Source organism: Macaca thibetana, chromosome 13 (genome assembly GCF_024542745.1).
Source record: "Macaca thibetana thibetana isolate TM-01 chromosome 13, ASM2454274v1, whole genome shotgun sequence".
Taxonomy (NCBI): domain Eukaryota; kingdom Metazoa; phylum Chordata; class Mammalia; order Primates; family Cercopithecidae; genus Macaca; species Macaca thibetana.
In genome coordinates, this window is record NC_065590.1 from 65,074,974 (window position 1) to 65,086,519 (window position 11,546).

The window sequence follows — 11,546 nt, forward strand, 5'->3', positions numbered from 1 at the left end:
TTTAAAGCCTCCAAAGGTTTGCGTCCATCCAGAATATTCTAGAAGTAGAATGGTGTATAGGAGAGAAGATGTGGGTTTCAAGTCAGAAGCCCTGCATTCATGGCGGGGCTCTCTGGCCTCCGTGTGATCCCGAACCCGCAGGTCCTTGTTTTTGCTCTGGGCTTCGATACAGACTGGCTAGACCTTCCCTCCTACAATCGACAAAATGGAAGCTGGTCTTTCCACAGACCCTCCTTTCTTCTGACTGTTCATATATTTCATGTTCAGAGAAAGACTCAGAAAAGCTTAGTGCCCGTGACCTTGTGGTGGGCGCAGGCCAGGTCCAACCCTGTGCAGAGGTAAAGCTGACCCACCTGCAGGTCGTTCGAGTACCCCTGGTGACCCCTTCATGGCTGACATCCCACCATGAGGACATTACTCCACTGGGTTAGGGCTTCATACTTAAGAAGCTGGTCTGTAAAAATGAGAACTTCCTTGGGGGAAAAGGGAGTCCCCATGTCTTTTTTGGGGACATGATGTGGAGGGCCCAGTGGGAGGTGGGCACCATGGGTGGGAGCAGAGCCTGAAAACACTTTGTGATGACTTCAGGGTTTGCTGCTGAGATTTCACTCATCTTCCCGTGACACACGCATCCCCACAAACATATACCAAGGACATAACTGAGGACCAAGAAGTCACAACCTAAGAAACTGTTGCTGGGGAAGAGTTTGCTGTGAAACATCATTTTATTAACTAATTTTATTTTATTTTTTTTACAAAAATAAACAATTTAATGAACAAGAAGTACAAAAGATTCTGGATATTCAAACTCCAGGAAGGGGGAGAGCCTGGTTTTGGCTGCTTTGCGGCTTTCATTGAAAGCAAATGAGGCAGAAAGGCCCCGGCCCCACCCCCACCCCAGGTCCTGGCTCAAACCGCACCTGCTCCCCGACCCCAGTCTTGGCTCATGCTGAGGTGTGCACCTCGGCCCCTGACCCCTGGGCTGGCCTGGGAGTGCCTGCCCCCTGTCGGGAGGTCAGAGATAGCCTCCCCAGGTACAGAATCACCCACATCCTGGAGCTTCCCCCGCCAAGTCTCCTGTCCAGACCTCAGCTGAGAGAACACTCAGAGATGGATTGTCCCCACGCAGCCCCCCGCCTGCCGTGGCAAGTGCAGCAGCAGCAGCAGCAGCAGCAGCAGCAGCAGCAGCAGCAGCAGGGGCTTTAGCTACATTCTCACACTACTGAACACAGTGACGGGGCTGCTCACGGAACTGTCCCAGGGAGGGACACAGCCCCCACTGGGGAGACTAGCCTGAGCTTGCTTGCAGCCCAGAGGGTTGGAGAGGCAGTCATCCCCCCAAGATTCCTGGACTAGGAGCCAGCAGTCCCATAGCTAGGCTGGTAAACTCACATTTTAACATTTGGCATTATTGCACGTTTGTCCTGGTCACATCGGTCTGTCTGGGATGTCAGCTTTGTCTGCAGGGGTTCCCAGGTGACATGCAGCGCTGCCAGTGCAAGTCACTCCCTCCACAGGCAAGCCCTGCTGCTGAGGATAGTCAGCTGGTCAGCCGAGCCCTCAGACAGGTCAGCCTGAGGCCTTCACATATGTGGTCTTGTTGGGATCAGGGACCACTTGGCTCCATCCAGTCTTGAAAAAGACCAGCTGCCGACCTGGGGGGCAGAGGTGAGAGGTAACAGGGCTGGATGTTTCTCTTCCTGGATGCAGGGCCATTCTCCCTAATTTGACTGCCTTGAAGACACGTATACCTCTCTCTCATCATCTCAGCACCCCCCCTGACTTACGACGGGCAATCACTATCTATCAACCTCCAGAGAGGTCCTGCCATCTCCCTTAGAAGGGCTTCTCCCACTGGCTCACCTGTCCAGGTGGTCTGGTTGGTGACCACAAAGGCCCGACACTGGGCATGGCTCTCACAGACATCCACAGCCTCTGCCAGGTTGAACACTGAAAGGAGGCAGCCCCCATGGTGGTAGGATGGCCAGCAGCGGTAGTCCTCCTGGGGGATGGTGCTGTCTGGGATGCGCTGGTACTCTGTGGGTTGGGGATGGAGTAAAATGAGAACTCTGTATGCCCAGGTTTGAATGCCCAGGGATGTGTCACTTTCTGAAAAGGGCAGCAAGACTCATCACCTAGGTCAAAGCTAAAGTCCAGCCCAACCCTCTAGCATGGAGATGAAGGCAGCTACCACTGTTGAAACTGGGCTGATTCATCAAAAAAGACAAAGCACAGACTTGGTTTTCAGGAGATACATATCTCCCAAATCGAAGGGCACATAGCTGGGTCAGGCAGTACAAGATAGCAGGCACATGCAAGGGGGACAGACATATACAGGGACCCATGGAGTCCCAGCTGTCTAGGCGAATTGCTGAGGTCAGGACATTTTAGACAGAGCCAAGGCTTCTCAAACTTCAATGTGCACGTGAATCCCACCAAGGACTCTTGTTAAAATGCAGATTCTTTTTTTTTTTTTTGATGGGGTCTCACTCTGTTGCCCAGACTAGAGTGCAGTGACACAATCATAGCTCCCTGCAGCCTTGAAATCCTGGGCTCAAGGGATCCTCCCATCTCAGCTTCCCGAAGTGCTGGGATTACAGGTGTGAGCCACCATGCCCCACCAAATGGAGATTTTGATTCTGTAGGTCTGGGGTGGAACTGAGAATCTGCACTTCTAACCAGCACCCAGTGTGGCCTGCAAGGGTTCAGAGCAACCTTCATTCACATTTTCTCCTGGCCTTGGGGAGAGAAGTTAGGCAAGTTCCTCAGAAGGGCCTGGGATGGAAGGGAGTCAGGGGTTTTTGAAGTTAAGAGGCATGCAAATGGACTAAAATGCAAAAAATCCATGGCTAGAGTGGGGACGGGGCTGGAGGGAAAAATCTGAGATCTCATTCTACAGAGAGAGCCTCAGAAGCTCTGAAAACTCACAATCCAGTGAGCTGCTCGGCTGCTGGCCTCTTGTTTGCTCCTGTCTTTCCTACTGCCTGGAGAGCCCCAGCTCTGGGCTGATAATGCAGAAGCCCTGGGCCTCTGGCCACCCCGCCCTCCTGCCTCCTTCTACCAGGGACTAGACCAAAGTCCAGGGCTGACTGTGATTTACAGCCCCATAAACGGCATCCTCAGGGACAGAGCCAGCCATTGTTCACCTCGTTAAACTTTATTTACAGGGCTAACAGGGCTCCCCCACCCCTAAGACTAGCCAGAGCTCCTTGAATATGGAGGCTGCTCACCCCTCAACCCCTGCCAACCCCAGCTAAACCCCAGGGCTTCAGCAGAAGGACCACAGCCTGAAACCAGTGGCCAGAATTCTCCCCCTGCCCTTGGAGCTTCCTGGCTGGTTTCCGTGTGTGCCTCCCCTAACATCCAGTGTCCTTCTAGCCCCCGGAGATTAGAGGAAGGAAAGGGAAGCAAACATATACTGTGTTCCAGCCGTGTCATAGGAACTGCACTAATTGCTTTCACACATTTCACCTGACATTTAATTCCCATAAGAATTTGGTGAGGTGGGTAATGGTGAACCCAATTCACAGATGAGGAAAGTGAGGTTCAAGGGGTAACTTGCTCAAAGTCACATAGCCAGTACATGATAGGGTTTGGAGCCATCCAGAGTAGGGTGTCAGTGTCTACCCCCAGGTTGAAGGCAGAATTATAGTTGCTCTAGCTCAGCTAGAGATGGAACCTCAGATTACTCCATGTCAGCCCCTCCACGATTCTATGTGAGCCCCTAGAGTGGCCTTTGGAGACAAGGGTAACCAGAGAAAGGGTTACAGAGAAATAGGCCACTTAGCCTAATTGGGCAGGGTCATTCACCCTCCCACCTGTTTCTCGCTTCCCTGTGGATCAGGTTGGGGCCACTCACCAGTACTGCTGCTTGCCGTGGAGTGCTGCAGATACTGCCCGCTCCGATACAGGTGCAGCACCTTCTCCAGCTGGGCCAGGGTCTCGTCCACCCCCCAGGCGAGCTCTCCTGCAGAGTGCAGTGTGGCTAAGACAGGAGGCCTGGGGCTCCCACTCCTCCCTGAAGTCAGCAGCCAGCTGCTCCTGGCTCTGCCTCCAGAGCCTGTGCCCCAGTGAACAGAAGGTTGGGGAGTGGGGAGGTTGCAGCAGAATGCCACCTTAGGAAGTGATGGTTTCTGGACCCCCTGCTGCCCTGGGTTATTTTTCTCCCCACTTTTGCTGGGGGGGTGCGCAGGGGGAAGGTGCCTGGAAGCAGATGGGCCCTGGAGAGCTCACCTGTGGCGTTGACAATGCTGTCCAGCAGAGGACGCAGTGAAGGCGGGGCACTGTGAGGCAGGAGGTATGTGAAGAAAAACCTGTGGCAGAGAGAAACCAGTGGCTCAGGGATCCAGCCTTTGGAGACACATCCTTCTTCTATTCCAACCTGGGGTAAACGCTAACCTGGCCAGGGAGCCGGATCCCTCAGGCTTAGCAACCAGGCAGGCTGCTGTGAAGTCTACTCAGCCTCGGGGGAGGGGGCTGGGCGCATGCTAAGACCACACCTAACTTCACACTAACCGAAACCAGGGGCCTGGTTCCCATCCCTTCCCAGGACTTGCCCACCTCCCAGCCCCACATCATCCCCTGACTGACCCCCGGTGTCAGAGCAGCCCCATGGCTGGGGCCCAGTGAGGAATTTCCCAGAGCACAAGGGCCTGGGTGGGAAGGGAAAAGTGCCAGTTCCAGCAGCCCTAGGCTCCGAGTCCAACACTATTTTAAGAAGCTTCCAGCTGCCACCCCCTAACACAGATTCTCCTTGGAGCTATTTTTAGCCTCCCCATCAGAAGCCTGAATGTTCCCTTCTGGACAGGGTAGAAGCCTTCCCTCACTCTGGTCAAGGCTGAGTCTCCCTGCCCAGCTGGCCTCCACGTTGCCTCTCTTCCTGCCATGCCCTCCTGGCCCATTCTCCTTCGATGGAGTTCCTGAATCGGGGGTGGAGGTCACCTGTAGGCATTATAGAGGTTCCGCTTCTCGTTCATGCCCTCGCACCAGCCGTGGGCTGAGCAGGGCAGGGTGAAGTTCCTGGCCGGAAATTCGAGTATGCAGTCAGCACTGCCTGCACACGGCGTCTCCTCCACACGTGCGTCATCCAGGTCTGTCACCTTGAGCTCCCCATCCACCAGCACAAACTGCCGCGGGCGGAAGTCCAGCAGAGTGACGGAGCCCAGTGGGGAGTGGGCCAGGTGGTGGAGGAGGCGGCCCAGGCTCAGGCAGATCTGAGGTGCAGAAGAAAAGACTGCTCACTGCCTTTCTCCTGGATGGGGGTCTGTGGGACTCGAGGGCGCCCTCCTTGTGGAATCTGAACTTTGCTTGTGGGGGTTGGCACTTCTCTTCTGTAGGTCCCAGTGCTCCACAAAGGCCAAGGTCAGCAGCCTTAGAGAGGAGGCCAGTGAGTTCCTATTAACTCTCAGCTGGCCTGACCCTGCAAATGATATGGAGTGGGTGGGAAACGGCAGCAGCGAGGGTCTGGGGGTAATGCATCTCTTCCCTGAAGTTGCATCCTGAATGTAGTTTTAGTTTAGTGTATGGAAGTAGCGGGAGGGTCAACATGGTATTAAGGTCTTTCCTCGTTCTAGGACACTGGCCCTCCCACGGTCAGGCTGAGTGTGAGTGTGTGAGTGCTCCCCTCTTTAAGGTGCCAGCCCCCACAAGCTAGTGTGTACACGGGCACAAGGAAGGGTGAGGAGGGCAAGAGCACAGAAGGTCGGGATCCTCTATGCCTTCCTTCTTTTTTGAACACTTTGGCCGGTGGCTGAGTCAGCCTGTGCGCCTTCTTCCCCTCCCTCTCCCTGGGTGGAGGAGGAGTGGGGGCTGCTCTGGAGGGCTGGCCTTCTAAGGGAGAACCATCCTAGCAAGGAGCCCAGGGCCCGAGCCCTCCTCTAAGCTCACTCGGAATCGATCCTCCCAGGAAGTTTGCAGCAGCTGGATCATTTCTACAGGGGCGCCCAGCTCCGTGATGGTGGTCAGGGTGTCTGGGATGTCCTCGCTGTCCTGGTAGCAGTAGCCATAGAGCTGGGGAAAGCCGAGGGCAGGTCATTAGGTCACAGGGTGGGGGTGGGGACAGGGAAGGGCTGGACTGTCAGGTTCCCCCTCTCTCTCCCCCCACCATCCCTAGGCCTTTGCTTCAGCTCAGGCCAGAAGAGAATGCAGCGTTGCCTGGGAAGCATGCCCTCTCTTTCCTGTAGTCAGACTTCCTACTCATCAAGCCAGTCCCTCACCCCTTCCGACTCAGGTAAATGGGCAGGTCTGGCCACTGGGAGTTAACCACGTGCCAGGCACCCTGCTAAATTGCTCTATGTGCATAACTCAATTCTTATAATGGGCACGGTAGGTACTATTATTATCTCCAACTTCAGGTGAGGAGGCTGACTCAGAGAGGTTAAGTTGCTTGCATAAGGTGGCACAGCCCATCAGTGCAGGAGCTAAGATGTGAATTTGTGCCACTCGGATTCTACAACTTGTTTTTCTTTCTTTCTGTCTTTTTTTGTTTTTGTTTTTTGAGAGAGCCTCGCTCTGTTGCCCAGGCTGGAGTGCAGTGGCATGATCTCAGCTCTGCTCCACCTCCTGGGTTCAATCAATTCTCTTGCCTCAGCCTCCCGAGTAGCTGGGATTACAGGCACTTGCCACTATGCCCAGCTAATTTTTGTATTTTTAGTAGAGACAGGGTTTCACTATGTTGGCCAGGCTGGTCTCAAACTCCTGACCTCAAGTGATCTGCCTGCCTTGGCCTTCCAAAGTGCTGGGATTACAGGCGTGAGCCACTGTGCCCGGCCACAATCTGTTTTTTCTAAGGATGCTGTTTGCTAAAACACAAGCCAGCATACGGTTGGGCATTATCCCTCCTCCCCTCCTCCAATCTGTATCCCTCACCATTTCTACCTTCTGGCAGCTTCAGTTTTCTCTGTGTGGGTCTTGAGGGAGGAAAAGCAAGTTCCCTCAGATTGGTAACAAGTGGTGATAAGAACAAGGTACCTAAGGGCACATGCCGGGGTATGTTTTGCATATGAGTGATGTGTATCAGTGGGGTTGGTAGTGAGTGATGATTCCTCCTGGAAGATCAGTTCTTTTGGGGTTACCCTCACAGGGAACTGCCCACTCGATATCACGTGGGGAGAAGCTCTGCACTGCCCAGGGACTTCTGGGGAGCACAGTCTGACTGTCACTACCACCTAAACAGCATCCTCAGGCCTCTCCCTGGCTCTTCCAGCATACTCCACAGCAGCTAGAGACTCGTATGGTGCTCAAAACCACCAGCACCCTGTGAGGTAGAAACACGAAGGCCGAGTTGTCCAGGCCCGACTGGGGGAGAGGAGAACTATGCAGTGGAGGGGTGGGGATGCTGAGCCCATGGCCTGGATATCCCTGTGCACTGTCACCCTCATACCATCGTTCACACCCTCCCCAGAGCCACTCTAGGTCCTCACATGTCCTCTTTCCGCCCCAGGAGTGCCCCCTCAGCTCTCCGTCATCCTGCTGGCATGGGGGAAGGCCTCACTCTCGGGCTGTGACTTGGGGGGCCAGGGCAGCTCCAGGCACCCTCTTCTCTCTCCACCCCCTTCCCATCAGTCCAGGGAGGCCCCAGATCCTGGTGGGGTGGGGGGAAGGTAAGGGGAACAGCCCTGGGGCCTGGTTCTCATTTTCTTGCCCAGAGTCTGAGCCTTTGTGGGAAACTTCTGAAGGTTATTAAACACCCGGAGGTCGTTAAATGCGCTGTTAACGAGGTATTAATCAACACCCCTCAGGAAAAAATAAAAAGACACCATTAACCCCCCCAGGAAGCGTGAGGCTGAGCATTTCAGTCACATCTTTTGTTCGGTTGGGAGAAGAAATATACTTTAGCAGGGTCAGAATCTGGGCCCAGGCAGGCCTGGGGGCCCCAGGATGACACGGGAGAGGTGGGGAGAGATTGAGGGGAGGGAAGACCCTTGTGCCCTTTGGCCCTGGGCTATAGAGGAGTCAGTCACGTGAGGGAGTGTGTGTGCGCGTGTGTCAGGGGCGGGATGGATGGAAAGATCTCGCCCAGGCAATCCCCATGACCAGAGAAAGCCCTGGGAGGTGCAGAGTGGGGCCTGCTAGCCTGGGCATTTTCTATTAGAATCCACAGCACCAACTCTGCACTGCTCAGAGAGGAAGGGTGGTGGGCCTGCACCACTAGGAACTCTAGAAATGTTCTCTGACTCCTCCCCAGTTCAGCAAACAGTCAAATGGTTTTGAAATTTTAAATGACTCAGAGGTATTAAAGCAGCATTATTTCTAGTTCCCTGTACACCTGCCCTGAAGCCTCCTGGCCAGGAAGACCCCACTGTAGGCTTCCCTGCCAGCAAAGACAGCTGGCGGTCAGAAGATGAATGGAGGAGAGCCACCCTCAAAGCAGTCCCTAAACTCACACTAAAGGGCCCCCCACTTTTCACTTTTCACTTTTCCTGGGTAGAAAGGACCTGTGACCCTCTCTCCCTTAGCAACCCTGTGCCCTGGGGCCACTAACTCTTATTGTAGAGTCTGGGACTCTACAATAAGGAGTCACACAGCCAACCCCAGACAACCCTGGTCTTGGTTTGGTGAGGGAAGGGTGAAAACTATTGTGTTGTAATTTGTTCTTTGGTGCCTTCAGAATTGGGCTGGGGGCCTGACATTTCAGAGGAGGACTGTCCTGTGATATATGCGTGGGGCGTTAGTTGAATGCTTGTTAGGAAGTTTGGGCTGGCAGGAAGAGTGAGGGAGACGTTTCTTAAAAGATAGGAAAGCACATCAAACATCAAACTCGTCTGAAGGCAGAGCGGTCTTGAGTCAAGTAACTAAGACTTTATGTCCTGCTAAGTCACTCAAGATCTCTCCACTCCCTCAGGATCTGGCTGACACCCTAGAGTTTCCAAAAAGTTCCCAAGAGTCCCTGGGAAGCAAAGAGTACAAGATCCTCCCAGTCAGAATGGCCACGTAACCAGGGGCTCACTCCCTGAAGCTGCAGACACAGTGTGAGCTGTGCAGCCGGGCTTCACCACAGGCAACTGTTGGTTCTGCCCGAGCTCCCGAGACCAGCTTGGGGCCCAGGGCCTGGTCACAACTGTCTGACCAGGGTGGGGGAATACAATGGAGGAGGGCGAGACTGGGAGCCAACAGGAGTATAAACAGCTTTTCGGCCAATCTCTCCTACTCTTCGATGCCCACCCATCTCCCTCCAGGGCTGGGGCGCCATCTCACTCCTGAGGAAAGGAAAGAGGGACTCCTGGGTTTCCGGTCATTTCTGCCGGGTGCAGAAAGGTTAGTTTGAGTGGGCTGGGAGGTGGAAGGTGTGTGCAAGATTCATCCGCTGGGGAGGCTGCACACACCCCTGTTCACCGGGCCAACAGCGGTCAGGGATTCCCCTCTCAGTTTGCTCAGATATGTGCAAAGGGAATAGTCTGTCGAATCTTAGGATGGAGGGAGACCTGAAAGAGAGGACGTAGTATAAGGGCAGTGCTGGGACTGTGAGAGGCCCACTCTAAGTCTAGCTTGAGGGGACAAGGTGGGGGTTTCAGCTCTCCTCTGTGTCTCCAGCGAACGGGCGAGGCAGAGTCCCATTGAGTAGGAACCTGGGCATTTGGCCTTCTCAACCTTCCAGCCTCTTGGCTATTTATATACACTCAGACAGTGTGACATTTAGATCCTCAGGCCGCCAGTCTGTCCACTGAGCTGAGACCTTGAGGCTTCTCCAGGGGCTCAAGGACCCACTTTTAAGGTCTGGGGAACCCTTGGTTCACTTCTGGGAAGGGCTGTGTTCCCTTTTTCTAGCCTGCTCCCCCAGCCCCCTTCCAGTGTCTTCTGGGGTGGCGCTGGGGGTGGGTGGGTGGGGAAATTCTATGGGAATCAAGGCTGACACTTGGTCTCTTTCCAGCCCTTCCCAACCCCGTTGCTGTCCCGTTTCATTTTCAAAACCAGACAAATCACTGGAAGTTGAGAGAAGTTCCATCAAGAAGGGGGACTTTATCACGCAGTTGTAATTCTGACTCAAGTGTCTTGGCTTAGGGTCATTTTGGCTTGGGGTAATATCCCTGGTGTTCAACCTCCTAACTCCAGCCCAAAGTACAGTCCTAAGCCCTAATGGACTGCCCCACCCCTGAGTTTTGGGAGCCTCTGTCCTGGTCTGTCTTTAAGAGATGTGTGGAAGCGGAGAAGCCCAGGAGTTCTTCGGTAAAGGGACGCCCACCCAGAAGCGAGAAGCAGGGTGGTGCAGTGGGAAGCGCCATGGTCCGGCTTCTGCGTCTAGCTTAGCCTGGGCGCAGTCACTGGCACTCCAGATCAAGGGTTTATCTTCCAGCCAGGCTGACAAGGTCTTGGGCACTCCCAGCCAACACCGTCACTCCCGCGTCCCCACCCTCGTACCTGCAGCACGTTGGGGTGCCGCAGCCGCTCCAGCAGCACCATCTCCTTAAGCAGCTTGTGGGCCGCCAGCCGATAGCAGCCCCTCCGTACCCCGAACTCGCGCACGCAGCTGCCCAGATCGTGGCCGCTGAAGTCCACCGCCTTGAGCGCCACCGCGGCGCCGCCGGGCAGGCGGACCCGGTACACGGCCTTGGTGTAGCCTGAGCCCACGTACTGCGCGCCGGACACATTGCGAAGCGCGGCGCAGCCCAGGCGCGGGCCCGGGCCGGGGGAGCCTGGGCCAGGAGCCGGGGGCCAGCCTGGGGCGCCGTCGGGCAGGGGCCGGGCCCAAGGGGGCCGGGGGCGCTGCAGGCCGGGCCCGCCCGGAGCCAGGTCCATCAGGCGCCGCCGCTCCGGCCGGCCCGCGCCGGGCCCGGGGCCCCCGCGGGAATAGCGCTGCACCTCCTCGTAGCGCGCCCGGATCTGCCGGGCCAGCTCCCCGCGGCCCCCGCGACGGCCCGGGCCCGGGGCCGGCGAAGGCTCAGGGGACTGGCCTGGCCTCGGAGGCTCCGAGCCCGGAGCGAAGAGCACGTTGAGGACGGAGCCCAGCAGGAAGGAGGCGCAGAAACCCGCGGCCACTGCCGCCCGCCGGCGCCGCATCGCTCCCCTCCCCCCGGCCGGCCGGCCCCGCGCGGCTCCCCGGCCCCGGCCCCGGGCGGCTCAGGCTCCGAGGCGGCTCCGCTCTGCGCCCCGCTGGCCCCCTGCCCAGCCCACGCGCATGGCCCCGGCGGCCCCGACCCCGGCCCCTCGCGGGCGACACATCGGCCTGACACTTGCCTCCCTGCCGCCCTGCCCCCGCCGCTTATAAGGCCCGGAGCCGCCCCCGCCCCCGCCCCCGCCCCCGCCCCTCCGCCTCCGCCTCCGCCTCCCAGCTCCCGGCCCGAGCCCGTCCTCGGCACCGCCCCCTCCGGCCGCCCAGCCCGGCCTTCCCCGCTGACTGACAGCGGGACCTCCTCCCGCGGCCGTCCCGGCCTGGGAAGCGGCGCGGAGGCGGCTCCGGCCCTGCCCTGCCCGCTGTTCCCCAAGCTCCGTCTGGGGCGCGGGGAAGGGGGCGGCGGCCAGGAGGCGCGCGGGGACTCCGCGCCTAACGTGAGGGCGGACAACGGGGCCGGGGCGGCCGGATAACGGGATCGGGAGGTGGATAACGGAGC

General features: G+C 57.0%; 1 protein-coding gene across 1 annotated transcript; it reads right to left on the reverse strand.

Moving 5' to 3' along the window:
* Window positions 1-706: 706 nt before the first annotated feature.
* PKDCC (protein kinase domain containing, cytoplasmic) lies at window positions 707-10,995 on the reverse strand. The gene is made up of 7 exons (XM_050753256.1): window positions 10,357-10,995; window positions 5,887-6,009; window positions 4,942-5,213; window positions 4,234-4,313; window positions 3,860-3,967; window positions 1,864-2,037; window positions 707-1,655 (listed from the first exon to the last, which is right to left on the reverse strand). Exons 1-7 carry the CDS (start codon window positions 10,993-10,995, stop codon window positions 1,570-1,572), a joined length of 1,482 nt encoding a protein of 493 aa, XP_050609213.1. The 3' UTR covers window positions 707-1,569.
* Between the last annotated feature and the right edge of the window lie 551 nt (window positions 10,996-11,546).

Coding starts and splice junctions, on each gene's coding strand:
- PKDCC (XM_050753256.1), bottom strand. CDS start 10,995: ATGCGGCGCCGGCGGGCGGCAGTGGCCGCGGGTTTCTGCGCCTCCTTC. Junction 6,010..10,356: donor GGCACCCCAACGTGCTGCAG/GTACGAGGGTGG, acceptor GGCTTTCCCCAG/CTCTATGGCTACTGCTACCA. Junction 4,314..4,941: donor AACCTCTATAATGCCTACAG/GTGACCTCCACC, acceptor TCTCTGCCACAG/GTTTTTCTTCACATACCTCC.